Source organism: Cotesia typhae, unplaced genomic scaffold (assembly GCF_013202065.1).
Source record: "Cotesia typhae breed Kobodo isofemale line unplaced genomic scaffold, CoteBio_Ctyphae contig_127, whole genome shotgun sequence".
Taxonomy (NCBI): domain Eukaryota; kingdom Metazoa; phylum Arthropoda; class Insecta; order Hymenoptera; family Braconidae; genus Cotesia; species Cotesia typhae.
Genome location: NW_027423716.1, coordinates 220,383 through 232,594, shown reverse-complemented (window position 1 = coordinate 232,594; position 12,212 = coordinate 220,383). Strand labels below are relative to the sequence as shown.

General features: G+C 29.4%; 2 protein-coding genes across 10 annotated transcripts; both read left to right on the top strand.

Annotated features, from left to right (window-relative positions):
- Positions 1–50: 50 nt before the first annotated feature.
- On the top strand, positions 51–4,375 carry LOC141537597 (uncharacterized). 7 transcript variants are annotated; one of them, XM_074258730.1, is made up of 6 exons: positions 51–458; positions 1,778–1,921; positions 2,401–2,619; positions 2,765–2,833; positions 2,904–2,960; positions 3,312–3,515. In XM_074258730.1, the coding sequence occupies exons 2-6, from the start codon at positions 1,817–1,819 to the stop codon at positions 3,321–3,323; spliced, it is 462 nt and encodes a 153-aa protein (XP_074114831.1). In that variant the 5' UTR covers positions 51–458; positions 1,778–1,816; the 3' UTR covers positions 3,324–3,515. The 7 variants fall into 7 exon arrangements, with proteins under 7 accessions (XP_074114831.1, XP_074114816.1, XP_074114821.1 ...); XM_074258715.1 differs by having other exon boundaries at positions 554–1,921; XM_074258720.1 differs by having other exon boundaries at positions 51–496.
- On the top strand, positions 4,132–7,961 carry LOC141537505 (uncharacterized). 3 transcript variants are annotated; one of them, XM_074258542.1, is made up of 6 exons: positions 4,132–4,272; positions 4,832–5,292; positions 5,350–5,502; positions 5,560–5,736; positions 6,253–6,507; positions 6,792–7,961. In XM_074258542.1, the coding sequence occupies exons 2-6, from the start codon at positions 4,891–4,893 to the stop codon at positions 7,866–7,868; spliced, it is 2,064 nt and encodes a 687-aa protein (XP_074114643.1). In that variant the 5' UTR covers positions 4,132–4,272; positions 4,832–4,890; the 3' UTR covers positions 7,869–7,961. The 3 variants fall into 3 exon arrangements, with proteins under 3 accessions (XP_074114643.1, XP_074114634.1, XP_074114651.1); XM_074258533.1 differs by lacking the exon at positions 4,132–4,272 and adding an exon at positions 4,336–4,475; XM_074258550.1 differs by lacking the exon at positions 4,132–4,272 and adding an exon at positions 4,402–4,541.
- Positions 7,962–12,212: the final 4,251 nt, after the last annotated feature.

Sequence of the window (12,212 nt, the reverse complement as noted above, 5' to 3'; positions counted from 1 at the left end):
TTTAAATAGAATGAATTAAATATATAACTGCTATTAATATTTAAAATACCTCTTTGTGAATTAAATGTCGTATTTGATAGCTCATTGTTAGTTTATTTTAAAATTTAGATTCATCAATAAAAAATATGATGATATTTGAGATATTTTTTTAATTATATTATTATTGATAAAACAACAATAATCTATCTAAAACTTTCTGAAATAAAATTTAAAAAATATGAAAACAACAACAAGTTTGCTAAGTAATTCAGGTTATACGCAAACGCAAAAGACCGGGAACGACGTTGTAGTTTTGACATGTAACATACTGTATTTAATTAAGTACATTCGTGGAAACTAAGGTAGTGGCAGTTAAGGTAGTGGCAGTTAAGCAGGATAGCATAAACTTAAATAATATTTTAAATTATTGATAGTAGTGGCAGTTAAGGTAGTAAGATAGGTAGTGGCAGTTAAGCAGGGTAGCATAAACTTAAATATTTTAAATTATTGATAAACTGTAAGAATTGACTGTAACTTTTTAATCACAAAGAAATTATTGCAATTTTTCATTTAGGTGTGCTGGAAAATAGTTAAAATTATTGTTATGATATGAATCATCACAGTGTACTTTACGATCGACAAATTCTGTTTGCCTCTTTTTCGCTACTGTTTTTATTGTTACACTCTCGTTAGTTTAAGGAACAACTAAATTGCACGTTATCAGATAAAGAATTAAATAAGGAATAATTCTCTACTTTTGAAGAATCGAAAAAAAAAAAAAAAAAAACATTAAAATATAAAAAAAAAAAAACTCCCGTCAAGCAGTAAAAAAAATGTCCGTAACTCGTAAACTTAAAAGCTCGATCAAAAGCCCATTATTTAGATCAATTTTTTTTAAATTGTTTTAGGGTCAAAGAATCGCAGAACAACAAATGGCCATCAGATTTGGTCCCGCTTAATTATAATGAATAGAAAGAATTTAACTAATTTTGCATATTTATGTATATTTTTTACATATACTTACCCTGATTAAGAAATCTAATTTGAAATGATTTGAAATGATTTAAAACCATCGGATTTGAATACTATAAAGATATACAATTAACATGAAGGTAATCATTTCAAATCATCTTTCTGAATCAGGGTAAGGAGATTCACGCGAAGTGGTCAAATTTTTAAGACTTCCTGAAAATTTATAAATTCAATCTACGTAGCTTAACAATTAACAAAAAAATTAAAAAACACTAGATTTCCGGGATATTTCATGCAATAATTAGGTTTGAAAATTGTAATTTTTACATGTAAGTAAATAGAGATTCCACCAACTTAGTTAAGAATTTAATGCAATTAACGATTTAAAGAAAAAATTTAATTTTCATTGAATTTGATTGAAAAAATAATAAGCTTTCGATTAAAATAATAAATAAGTAGGTTTCCGAAGGTATTATGGAGACATTTCATATTTTTATGAAAAATCACAAGGAACTCCCGTTCTTTAAAGTCTTGTGTCTGACTGTAGAATTTGCATATATTTTCATGCTCATGATATATTCAACCAATCATATCACGAATAAATTGGTTTCACATACATTTCATTTCTATTTTAATATATCACGAAGCCTACATAGAAGGAGGACGATCGCTATAGGCTTCTTGTCGTATTTGTGGCCTCAAAAATGAGGAAACATCGGGTACAATAAATGTCCACAAGGGCGGCGGTGATGTTGGGGAGTTCAGATTTTAGCCCATGTGATTTTAGAAATAATTAGGTTGTGTTGTTTGATATTTTTGTTGTCAGTTCCTATCAATGTAAATTTAAATCAAATTTTTATTAATTATGGTGAAATATTGTATCGTGGTAGATTGTATAAATAGTAAAGACAATCAAAAAGAGAAAAAAAAGTTAAAACAACAAAAAAATTCTCTGTTTACACTGCCCAAGGTAAGAATAACCTTAAAACTTCAGTTCATCTTTAGATATTATTTTAATAACAGTAAACACAGATTAATATATCTTAATATAATTACACTAAATTAACATTAATGTTTATAAAATCCGTGATGGATAAAATGATTAGTGGTAATCATAATTTATAAAATAAATAAAGCAGAAAATTTTGCTCATGAAAAAGTTCAATGCTATATAACAAAAATAAGATAAAAAATGTAACAGTGTACTGAGTAAAAGAAAAATATAATAATTTTAATTGTATGTATTAATGTAAAAAAGTTTAAAAAAACGTAAAATTGTATTTATTATTGCATTTTCATTAGAAGTTTAGAGATCAAAATAGTCAATTGTCTGTCATTTCCATTTGCATTTATCATGTTTATATTATTTACTATTATCAATTATTTTTTTTTTTTATGAAACCACACAGATCTTAAATCAATTTAAAAATAAACATAATTTGATTGTAGAATCCTGAAGTAATAAGACAATGGAGCCAAATATTGGGACAAGATTTAGCGCCCGATTTAAAATGTAATCAATTTATATGTGATCAACATTTTGAGGAAGATTATATTATCAGAAACGATGTAATAAGTATACCAGGTCAGAAATCATTTGTTTCTGAAAGGAAAAAAATTATTCTTAAGCGTGATGCTATTCCAATATTGAATAAAAATATTGACCAGGTAATAGAATCTCCAATTAATACTCTAGTTACAGAAAATGAAAATGTGAGAAATTTCACGATTATTTGATCAACGTTGATGTATTGAAATTATTGTTGGGTATAACTTTATCGTTTTTATTTATATTTTACTGGTTTTTTTAAAGGAAAGTACTTCAAGTAATAAATGTGAGAGTGTGGCAGTAACAAATGATGAAGCTGTTGTCGTTAATCAGGTTTATTTTTTGAACACAATAAAAATCTGCGATTTTAAAAACTTTAATAATTAACTAAATTTCTTTATAGGAATTAATTCATTTACAAAGCGAATATCGTACTAATGAATTAAATGTTATTGGAGAAGTATGACTAAAAGTTTAAATAAGATTATATGGTGGCAATCGATTTGGAAGACGCGATAATATGAAGGGAAATATTTCCAAAGTTTTACCTACTTATAAATTTATGTGATATGAAGTTGATACCGTATTTACAAAAGCTTTGATAATAATTATAACTTTCAAATGAAATGGATAATAATATTATAAAATTTTTTGAGTGAAGACTTCTTTACATAAATTATTCCATTTGTTTCTTATAAACATTGATAATATTAGATAACATTTCCATTGCCATTGTAATTAAAAATGTCTGTGAATTTGATTGAATGCAGAACCTTTTTTTGTTGTTTCTAATATTGTTATATTTACTCAGGCCGAGTGTTGAAATTCCGAGTTATCAGAATCACGCACAGGCTTTTCGATATACGATTTAATCAAGAATTTAGAGACGCAAAAGTTACCTAAGAAATGGAGCGGGGTTGATGATTATTTGAATCCACCAGCAGTTATTCTTTGCCATTTGGATTATAAATGTTATGACCTAAAGTTCCGTGTGAAAATTAATGAAGCCCTGAATATAACAGTAAGCATTCTTGAATATTTTTCTTAAATTTATTTAAAAGTTTATTAATTGTATATTTTTATAGATCACAAATGTAAAAATCAACCGGACAAAAAAAATTGATTATGTTACCTCAAATATGTGTCATTTTTGGAAATTGTTAGAGTTTTTGGAAGCTTCTCAAATGTGTAGTGGAAGTGGATGTGATATTGAAAAGTATTTATAGCTTTTTTTTTTTCGTATTAAGAACTTTTTCCCTTGTAATACATTTTAGTTGAGTTACAATACTTATTTTATCGTAGATCTTCAGTAACATGTACGGTATTGTTAGAGCCGAAAGAACTATATAAGAAACAGGCAGCAATATATCGATGTGACTCATGTCGACAAGTGAGAAAAAAAATAGGTAATCAATTGTATAGACCAAAATTGGATATTGATGCGAAAAATAAAAAACTAAAACTTGAGCTAAACTCAATAAAAAAGAAAAATATTCGCTTAACTAATAAGGTACGTAATTCGTTCTCTACATGATTATTAGTAAAGTAAAGAGAAAGTTATTTTATTCATAACCTTCGTAAAATTCTTAATAACTTTAGAATGAAACTTTAAAACGAACCGTTGAAGAAGAAAGACAAAGGTGTGCTCATGCTTCTGAAACACTAATCAACCAAGAAATTTTAAACCTTCCTCCTATTCAACAAGAAACGGTTAAAGCTTGTTTTGCAGCTGCAAAAGCTAAAAACTCTAAACAACGGAGATATACAATTGAGTGGGTATATGAGTGCCTCTTAATTAGAATAAAAAGTTCCTCTGTTTATGATAGACTCCGGTCTAAACAAATTTTACCCCTTCCTTGTAAAGATAAACTTTAAAAATACATTCAAAAACTAGACAGCGCGTTTGGTTTTTCTGAAGCTCTTTTTGAAACTCTTAAATTAAAAGGTTCTCGAATGGAAGTAAACGAGAAGAGGGGTATTTTTAATTTTACTTCTTTCTTGCGTGTTGCAGCAGATAGTAGAACTAACAATCGTAAATAAGGTACTTTTAAGCTTACAACTAAACACATGACAATGAAATATTGACATTCTCGCAATTAATATTTGAATAATCTTACAAACATTATCAACTGACTTAAAATTAATTTCTGATCGCTATTGCTACATTTACTCTTAAATCATTCTATTGTGCTGTAAATAGCTTTCGCTCTTCCTTGCTTTAAAACCTATTCTATCTATCCTTTTCAAACTTTGTACAAGCTTTAATAACGCTTAAAACAACAATTCTCATTAGACATGTACTAATAAAAAATAATTTTCTTTATTTATTAGGCACACTTTTGCTTGATGAAGTAGCTTTAAGTGAAGCTATAAACTTAAATCAACGAACTATGCAGCTCGATGGTTTTGTTGATTTAGGTTCTTATACACCGGAAAAGGATCGAAACACTCGAGCTGACCACGCACTAGTATTCATGTTTCAACCTTTTCAAGGTGATTGGGTGCAGGTGATAGGCTGCTTTCTCAGCCGAAGTTCGACTATCAGCGAAATTCTCCATAAGTTGATAATTGAATGTGTATTACTGTTGGAAAATGCGGGTTTTAAAGTTCATGCAGTTACTTGTGATGGAGCTCAATGGAATCGAAGCGCACGGAATTTATTTGGTATTGAAGACTTCAAATTTAGTTGTCAGCATCCACATGATCCGAATCGGCGTTTATGGTTCCTCTCGGACTTTTCCCACTTGCTAAAAAACCTGAGAAATAAAATCATGAAAACACCGCTCTTTTGGGTAATATTTCGATATAGATTTTCAGATGTAGATTCTATATATTACTACAATTCACAGACACCAGATGGTTTTGTTTACCGTAAACATTGGGAGGTACTGTTAACTTACGAGAATAGCTTCAAAGCAAATTTATCCGTAACATATAAATTAACACCTGGTCACATAAAACCGGAGCAGTATCAAAAAATGAACATTCTTTTGGCTATGGAGGTAGATTAAATTATAATTTTTTTGTATTTTCTTTTATGATAATTATTTTCGTTTTAGTTGTTTTCAAAGCGATTGAGAGTGGCAATGGAGATGTATGCGGACAATTGCCCCGAGCTTAGAGGATGTAAATCTACAATTGCATTTATGGAGAGGGTTGATCGACTTATTACTGCTATGACTTCAAGAACTCCGATGAATGCTTTACGCGCTGATCCTTCATGTGAAATGAGAACGGTATTTTATATTTATCTATTATAAATCTTTCGTCGATAATATATATATTTTTAGTGGCTTATCGAAGCCTATCCATTAAAGGATATAGCATAAATAAAAGTGAAAATTAAATCACTATTTAATCGATTATTGGAGCAAAACGTAATAAGTGTAAGTAAATTATTTCATAACTGAAAGACGTGAATACTAAGTTCTCTGATTATTTCATTAACTAAAGTAAACATTTATCATGCATTTTGTTACCCCTCAATCACACATTGTATTTTCATTTCAATATTTTCTTTTATGGCTATCATGTTAACAGGATCGCATGCCAAAATTAATTGATTTCGTTGATTGCTATTTTCTATTGAGATACTTGGGGGTTCATTGTGTTATTACAAACTTTACTTGCATATCATTAAAACATTTTGTTTGTATATTGAATAACTATAAATATGTTAAGTTTTTTTTACGTTTTTGTATTAACAGTTAAAGTCTTTACACTTATTCATTGAAGCTTTCTATTTGTGGTAGGCTATCACTGACTTCATTCAGTATCTCCGAGAATGGGAAGAACATGCAATAGAAGAAAAGAAAAGGTACAAAGACTTGCGGAAAAGTTTAGACGAGGATCAACTACCTGGAAAATTTTTTTTTGCAATCACCCCAAGCACTCTGACTGGATTAAAGATCTCTCTTGGGGCAACCTTAGAACTTATTGATTTTTTACATAACGAATGTAACTACGATTATCTTATGACAATACGTCTCACTCAAGATGCTTTAGAGGTAAATATACTTTACTTGATGTTTGATTTTCTTTTTTCCTTCGATCCTAGATTTTTTTTTGTTTTCTTTCAGTAGAAGTAATACAAATTATTGAATATATAATATCAATTAATTGTAAAGGCCATGCCTACTCTCATGTAAGTGTGCACCGTAACTTCATGCTGTTGTCCTATACTATACTGCACTAGACCATAGTGAAGTATAGGAGAGAAGTATGAAATTACTGTGCGCGCTTACCTGAGAGTAGACACATCTAAATCTAATTATAAAACGTTCATTTACAGAAGTTCTTTGGAATTATGAGAAGTGCCTGTGGATGTAACGATCATCCCGACGTCATGCTATTTGCTCAAGTATATCGATTGTTGTGTTCCTATTCTCTTGCAACTCCTCCAAAGGGTTTGAATGTTACAGCTGGTGAATTATTGCAGTCGTTAATGCAAACAAAAGATTCTTTGGCTTTGGCTTCAGCACCGAAGAATGAATGGTTAAAAAAACTTGATGCCATAGTTGAAAATGGTATCAACGAGAAAATACCTAAACCTAATGAACGACTTGATGATGGCATTGATAAAGACGGTGATATATCTGACGGAGAGATTGATTTTTGCGACTTTGGAGACAGTAGCAATTTCAGTACACTGCATGGTGATGAAGGTGATACTATTAACCATAGCAAAATATCAGACGGGCGAACAAATGTTGGCAATGTACCTTCTGTTAGTCGTGTCAATACTAGTGACGAAGAAGACGAAGAAGCGCATCAAGTTCAGCAACCATATAATAGGAAACCATTTGAAACCTTAGTGGATGAAAGTGATTCTAGTGATGATAATGATAATCAGGAGAAGTTAAATATTTCTTCTTTTCAAGACTCTTATCATGACCATGACTATGATGTCGTTAAATCTAGTGACGAAATTATCGCTTATATTGCTGGCTACATGATGAGGAAAACGAGTCGATATTCTAAGTGTTTTACCTGCATAGAAACTTTACAGTCAACAAGTATATCTACAAGTGGTCGAGATAAATTTATTCAACTGATGAGTGACGGTGCGTTAATTTACCCAAGTGAAAATTTATTTCTCCTTATTCAAAGCCTTGAAGAAGACGTTCTATCTGTTGTAGGAACGAAAACTATTAAGTGTAATACAATGCATCAGATTTTGGATAAGATATCATTACGAAAGTCGCTTCCTACTGTTGGGTGCGCCGAGCATACTAAGCAATTAATGGTGAAAGTCATTAATTACTTTATAGTCATGCAAGGTCACTTTCTGGCTAAATTATTCAATAAAAATTTGAATCAACGAAAAATTCTGACTAGAAAATACCGCAAAACTGCAAAGTTGGCGTAGATAATAAATATGTCATAATTTTATTAATATTCATAAAAAATTTATCAGTATTACTTCTGTTTAATAAAATTTATACATTTTGAATGACATAAATTTGCAATTTAATCAAATATTTTCTTATTTCTTATTAATTAATTGATTCATTAACTTATAGTCGATCAAAAAATTTTTTAACATCGATTTCTTTATTTGTTATCATTATAATTTTTTTTTTAACTTCCCGCTAAGAAAATCGAAGATTTTCAAAGTTTGAAGGTCACAGGAAGCTTCCCTGACTATTTCAGGACATCAATTAACTCATTTGCTTACTAAAAAAGATTCTTTCATTTCATTTATTTAATATTTTTTTATAAAAGCACCCATTTATCTCTAAATCCTTCCAAATTTTAAAAAATTAGAATTTTATTGATTAAAACCATTATTAGTTGTTATTAATTTACATTTAATCGTTTTGTTATTATATTTAACTATGTCTTATTTTTCACTGACATTATATAGCTATAACATATATTTGAAAAATCTGACCCGTCAAACCGACATGCTCGCTGGTGGCAGTATAAGTTATCCGATCTTTCTGTAATTTCGTGGACGTTTTCATAACACTACGATCGTCCTCCTTCTATGTAGGCTTCGTGTTTAATATTAAGATTTTAATATTATAATACTAGAATTTAAATTTGCGCGCGCAAGGATTTGCATATATTTTTATGCTTTGATATATTTGACCAATCACGTTACGAATAGTTTGCTTACATGATATATTTTCATATTTTTCATCATCTAAATTATAAAAGTGGATATAATCATATCACGAATAAATTGGTTTCACATACATTTCATTTCTATTTTAATATTAAGATATAATATAACTAGAAGATCTCAGTCATATTAGTTAGACATCAGTAAACACAAATAAATTTGAAGTTTAGAGAACTCTTGCGGTGTTGTCAAGTGTATACCGGTAATTCAGAGTGCTACATTTTTTATTAATTTATTTGATGTTAATGATTATTTAATGAGTAAATTTTTCGGAAATTTCCTCAAAAATGTTATTAATTAATTTAAAAATTAATTTTAAGATGCATAACAAAAGTGTTTCTCCGTATTATTGTTTTATAGATATTCTTTCCACTACTCTCTTAAATCGAAATAGCGACTGTCGACTATGAAATAGTGACTATTCACTATTTAGTAGGGAAAAGTATACCATTATTTGAATTAGTGATCGACTTTGCACTGCAAAAATAGTGAATAGTCACTATAGTCACTATTTCGATTTAAGAGAGTAGGAGTGTACTTGGATCTCCTTAACTCACACCAGATCCGCCTGCGCGAAAAAATAAATCTGATGTTCTTAACTTCCCGTTCAAAAAATCGAAAATTTTCAAGAATTTGGAAATTATTGGTTTCACTCCGAATTTCGAAAATTGAGTTTTCATCAGATTCCCACATTTTGAGGTCCTAGAAAGCGATTCCGACCGTTTTCCCGAGGATTGCAGCATGTCCGTATGTATGTACGCGCTCGCGCCTGTTTGTGGATTAGATTTAGGATCATGAGGGGCAACTATGTGCAGTGGGTATGGATGGAGAGTAGAAGTACTTCTACCCTCCATAGCAGTGGGTAAGAGTGCGCAAATCCATTCATTTGAGTCCCAAATACATGAAATTGCGTAACAAAAAAGAAATAATAATTTCGTAGAAAATTTTAATACTTTATTAAAATAAAATTTATTATAAAAACTATGCGTTTGCGTTCCTCTTCCACGTGCCTTTAGGAAAATGAGAAAAAATATAGATTAAAAGTTAACGAAATGTAAGCAATGTTTATGAATATTTCATCAATTATTTCGACTCTAAGAAATATCTAATTATTAATATTTCAATTATTATTTAGATCAGTTATAAAACGATCTGAGGATTATCATTCTCGATAAATTACTTCAAGGTGTAATGGATATCTCATTAGTTTCGTTCACTTTAGCTGTTCTGTTAAAAAAAATAAGAGTGAATAAATTACAATGTATGATCAGGGTGAATTCTAAATTTTAGAGATCTTTAGAGGTATATACACATCCAGAGTAAGGTGCAAGGTATTGCAGAGCAACATCAGACATGATGTCAAATGCGATGATGGTATAGTTGATAGCATTGCTTTCAATCTTATCACGAATCGAATGACTGTAGATCTTTGTTGACTGACAACAACGTAAATACAGTACAATTTTTATTTCTCCTGAACAGCATCATTGAAAAGGTTTTAAATTGATAATAACATCAATAGCCAAAGCAGTCTTTCCAGTCAGTATATTATTAATATTTAACTCATGCTGTTTACTGTACTAATTAACATCAATGAGTCTACATCCGTTGTTTCAGTTTGCACAGCCTCTCTAACTGACTCATCTGTATAGAAAGAATGATTGATATATCATAATTATAATATGTATGACTGTTTACTTACTATAAAATTTTCATCAAATATGAAATTATCAAATGAGTTTGTGTTTGTCACTATAATTTTCAAGAGAACGCGCTAAAAGTTCAAACGTGAAGTTGACGCATGCGTAGTGTGAATTTTCAGAATACAAATATTCAGCTTTGCCATGTTATGCTTCCACCTGGTGGATATTATTTTATTTTGTTGAAAGCTTTACTTACTGTAAATCTTTTGCTCGGGAGTATTAAAATACTCGATTTCAGTGCGGGAAAGGAATCTTTTCAAATAAAAGAGTTCTATTTAAACGTTATTTAATATTGATCAAAATTATTTAGTTGGTTTCAATTTATTATTCAAGTTGACGAAAATATTAAATGGCTTCAAAGTATAAAATTGATGTTTACAATGGCTATCATTGAAGCCTGGGCACGAAACAAATAAGTTGTAACCAATTCCAAGCTAGGCATTAATGATGGCGATTGTACAATGACGTGATCTTAATAGTCCAAGCTTTTGACAAGAAGTATCGTTACATAGTTTTTCCGATGAGCTTCAAACACTGTTCTTCTCCCACCATAACTCCCATACATATATCCACCCTTGTACAAATATAAATACACGTATTTCTACTACATATAAATGATCTTTACACGCTATTATATAATATTTTGTATTACATTTACATATATTTATACATAAATTATATTTATTGTAATGCAGTAATATTCGTATTTTGTAACTTAGATTAAGCTTATTACTATTTCTGCCAATCTATAATTTGGTTTTCTCCTAAAACTATGAAATAGTTTAATTGTTAATATAAGAGATAAATGTCATTTAATAATATTATTTTATAAATCTTATTCTTTTAACATTAATTAATAATCATTTATAAGTTGGATGCAAGATATAATTTTTTAATTTAATTTTTATATATTTAATTGCAATATTATATTAAAACAAGCTTAACAAAAATATATTATTTAATGATCTGATTTTTAGTTACATATTGGTTACGTTATTATTCAGCTGTTGAAATAAGGTATCATAGAATTTTTTTCTCACGTGTCTTTTATGACTTTCTTTCAGAATCTCAAGTACTTAAGGTTTCTCGGAACTCAACTACAATATTCCTTTGTACTCGATAAGAACTTGTATTTATTTGAAACAAAATATACTCTACATAATAAATACATATTCTACAACATAGAACTTGAACTTTCTAATTTGGACAGTATTCACTATTTAAAATATAAATTAATAAAATAATTTGAAATCATTTAAATTCGCACTTCGCTGGCTGATAGTGTCACCTGCTGGATGCATCTAGAGGCATTACATAATAAAGCGCACGAGGAGGCTACGACAAATTACCTCCCTGAATTTGGCACCAAAAAATAAATTTTTTTAACTTTTATTTAAACAATCCGATTATCCGTCGTTTGTCCGTCAATGTCCGATGTAATTGTTTATTTGTCCGATAATTGTTTATTTATAAACAATTAAACAAATTTTTACTTGCAAGATAGCACTTTCTTTATCAAATCGATTAGTTTTTTTTTTTCATTTGATCGGTAATTATTTTTTATTGATTGTCCGATCAATATTTTTATTTGTCCGATTGTTTTTCTATTTTTAATTAATTTTATTGTGAAATTAATTTTGAATACGTAATTGTTATTGCGCATGCGCGAAAGTAAATGACGATACAGCAGGGACCGCCATATTTATTTTTATCTACTAATTTAACTGAGTAGTTTTTCTATTTTTAATCAATGGAGAGGTACCTAAACAAGGAGCTTTACCCTCCATTATGGAGGGTAGAGGTAAGGACTCCATAATGGAGGGTAAAGCTCCTTGTTTAGGTACCTCTCCATTGATAAAAATAGAAAAAACTACTCAGTTAA

Excerpts from the sequence above, each read along its gene's own strand:
- LOC141537597 (XM_074258689.1), top strand. The coding sequence starts at position 3,640 with ATGTGTCATTTTTGGAAATTGTTAGAGTTTTTGGAAGCTTCTCAAATG. Across the intron at positions 3,717-3,802 it reads AGTGGATGTGATATTGAAAA|ATCTTCAGTAACATGTACGG; the intron begins GTATTTATAGCT and ends ATTTTATCGTAG. Across the intron at positions 4,011-4,099 it reads ATATTCGCTTAACTAATAAG|AATGAAACTTTAAAACGAAC; the intron begins GTACGTAATTCG and ends TAATAACTTTAG.
- LOC141537505 (XM_074258533.1), top strand. The coding sequence starts at position 4,454 with ATGGAAGTAAACGAGAAGAGGG. Across the intron at positions 5,293-5,349 it reads TGAAAACACCGCTCTTTTGG|ACACCAGATGGTTTTGTTTA; the intron begins GTAATATTTCGA and ends TACAATTCACAG. Across the intron at positions 6,508-6,791 it reads TCACTCAAGATGCTTTAGAG|AAGTTCTTTGGAATTATGAG; the intron begins GTAAATATACTT and ends GTTCATTTACAG.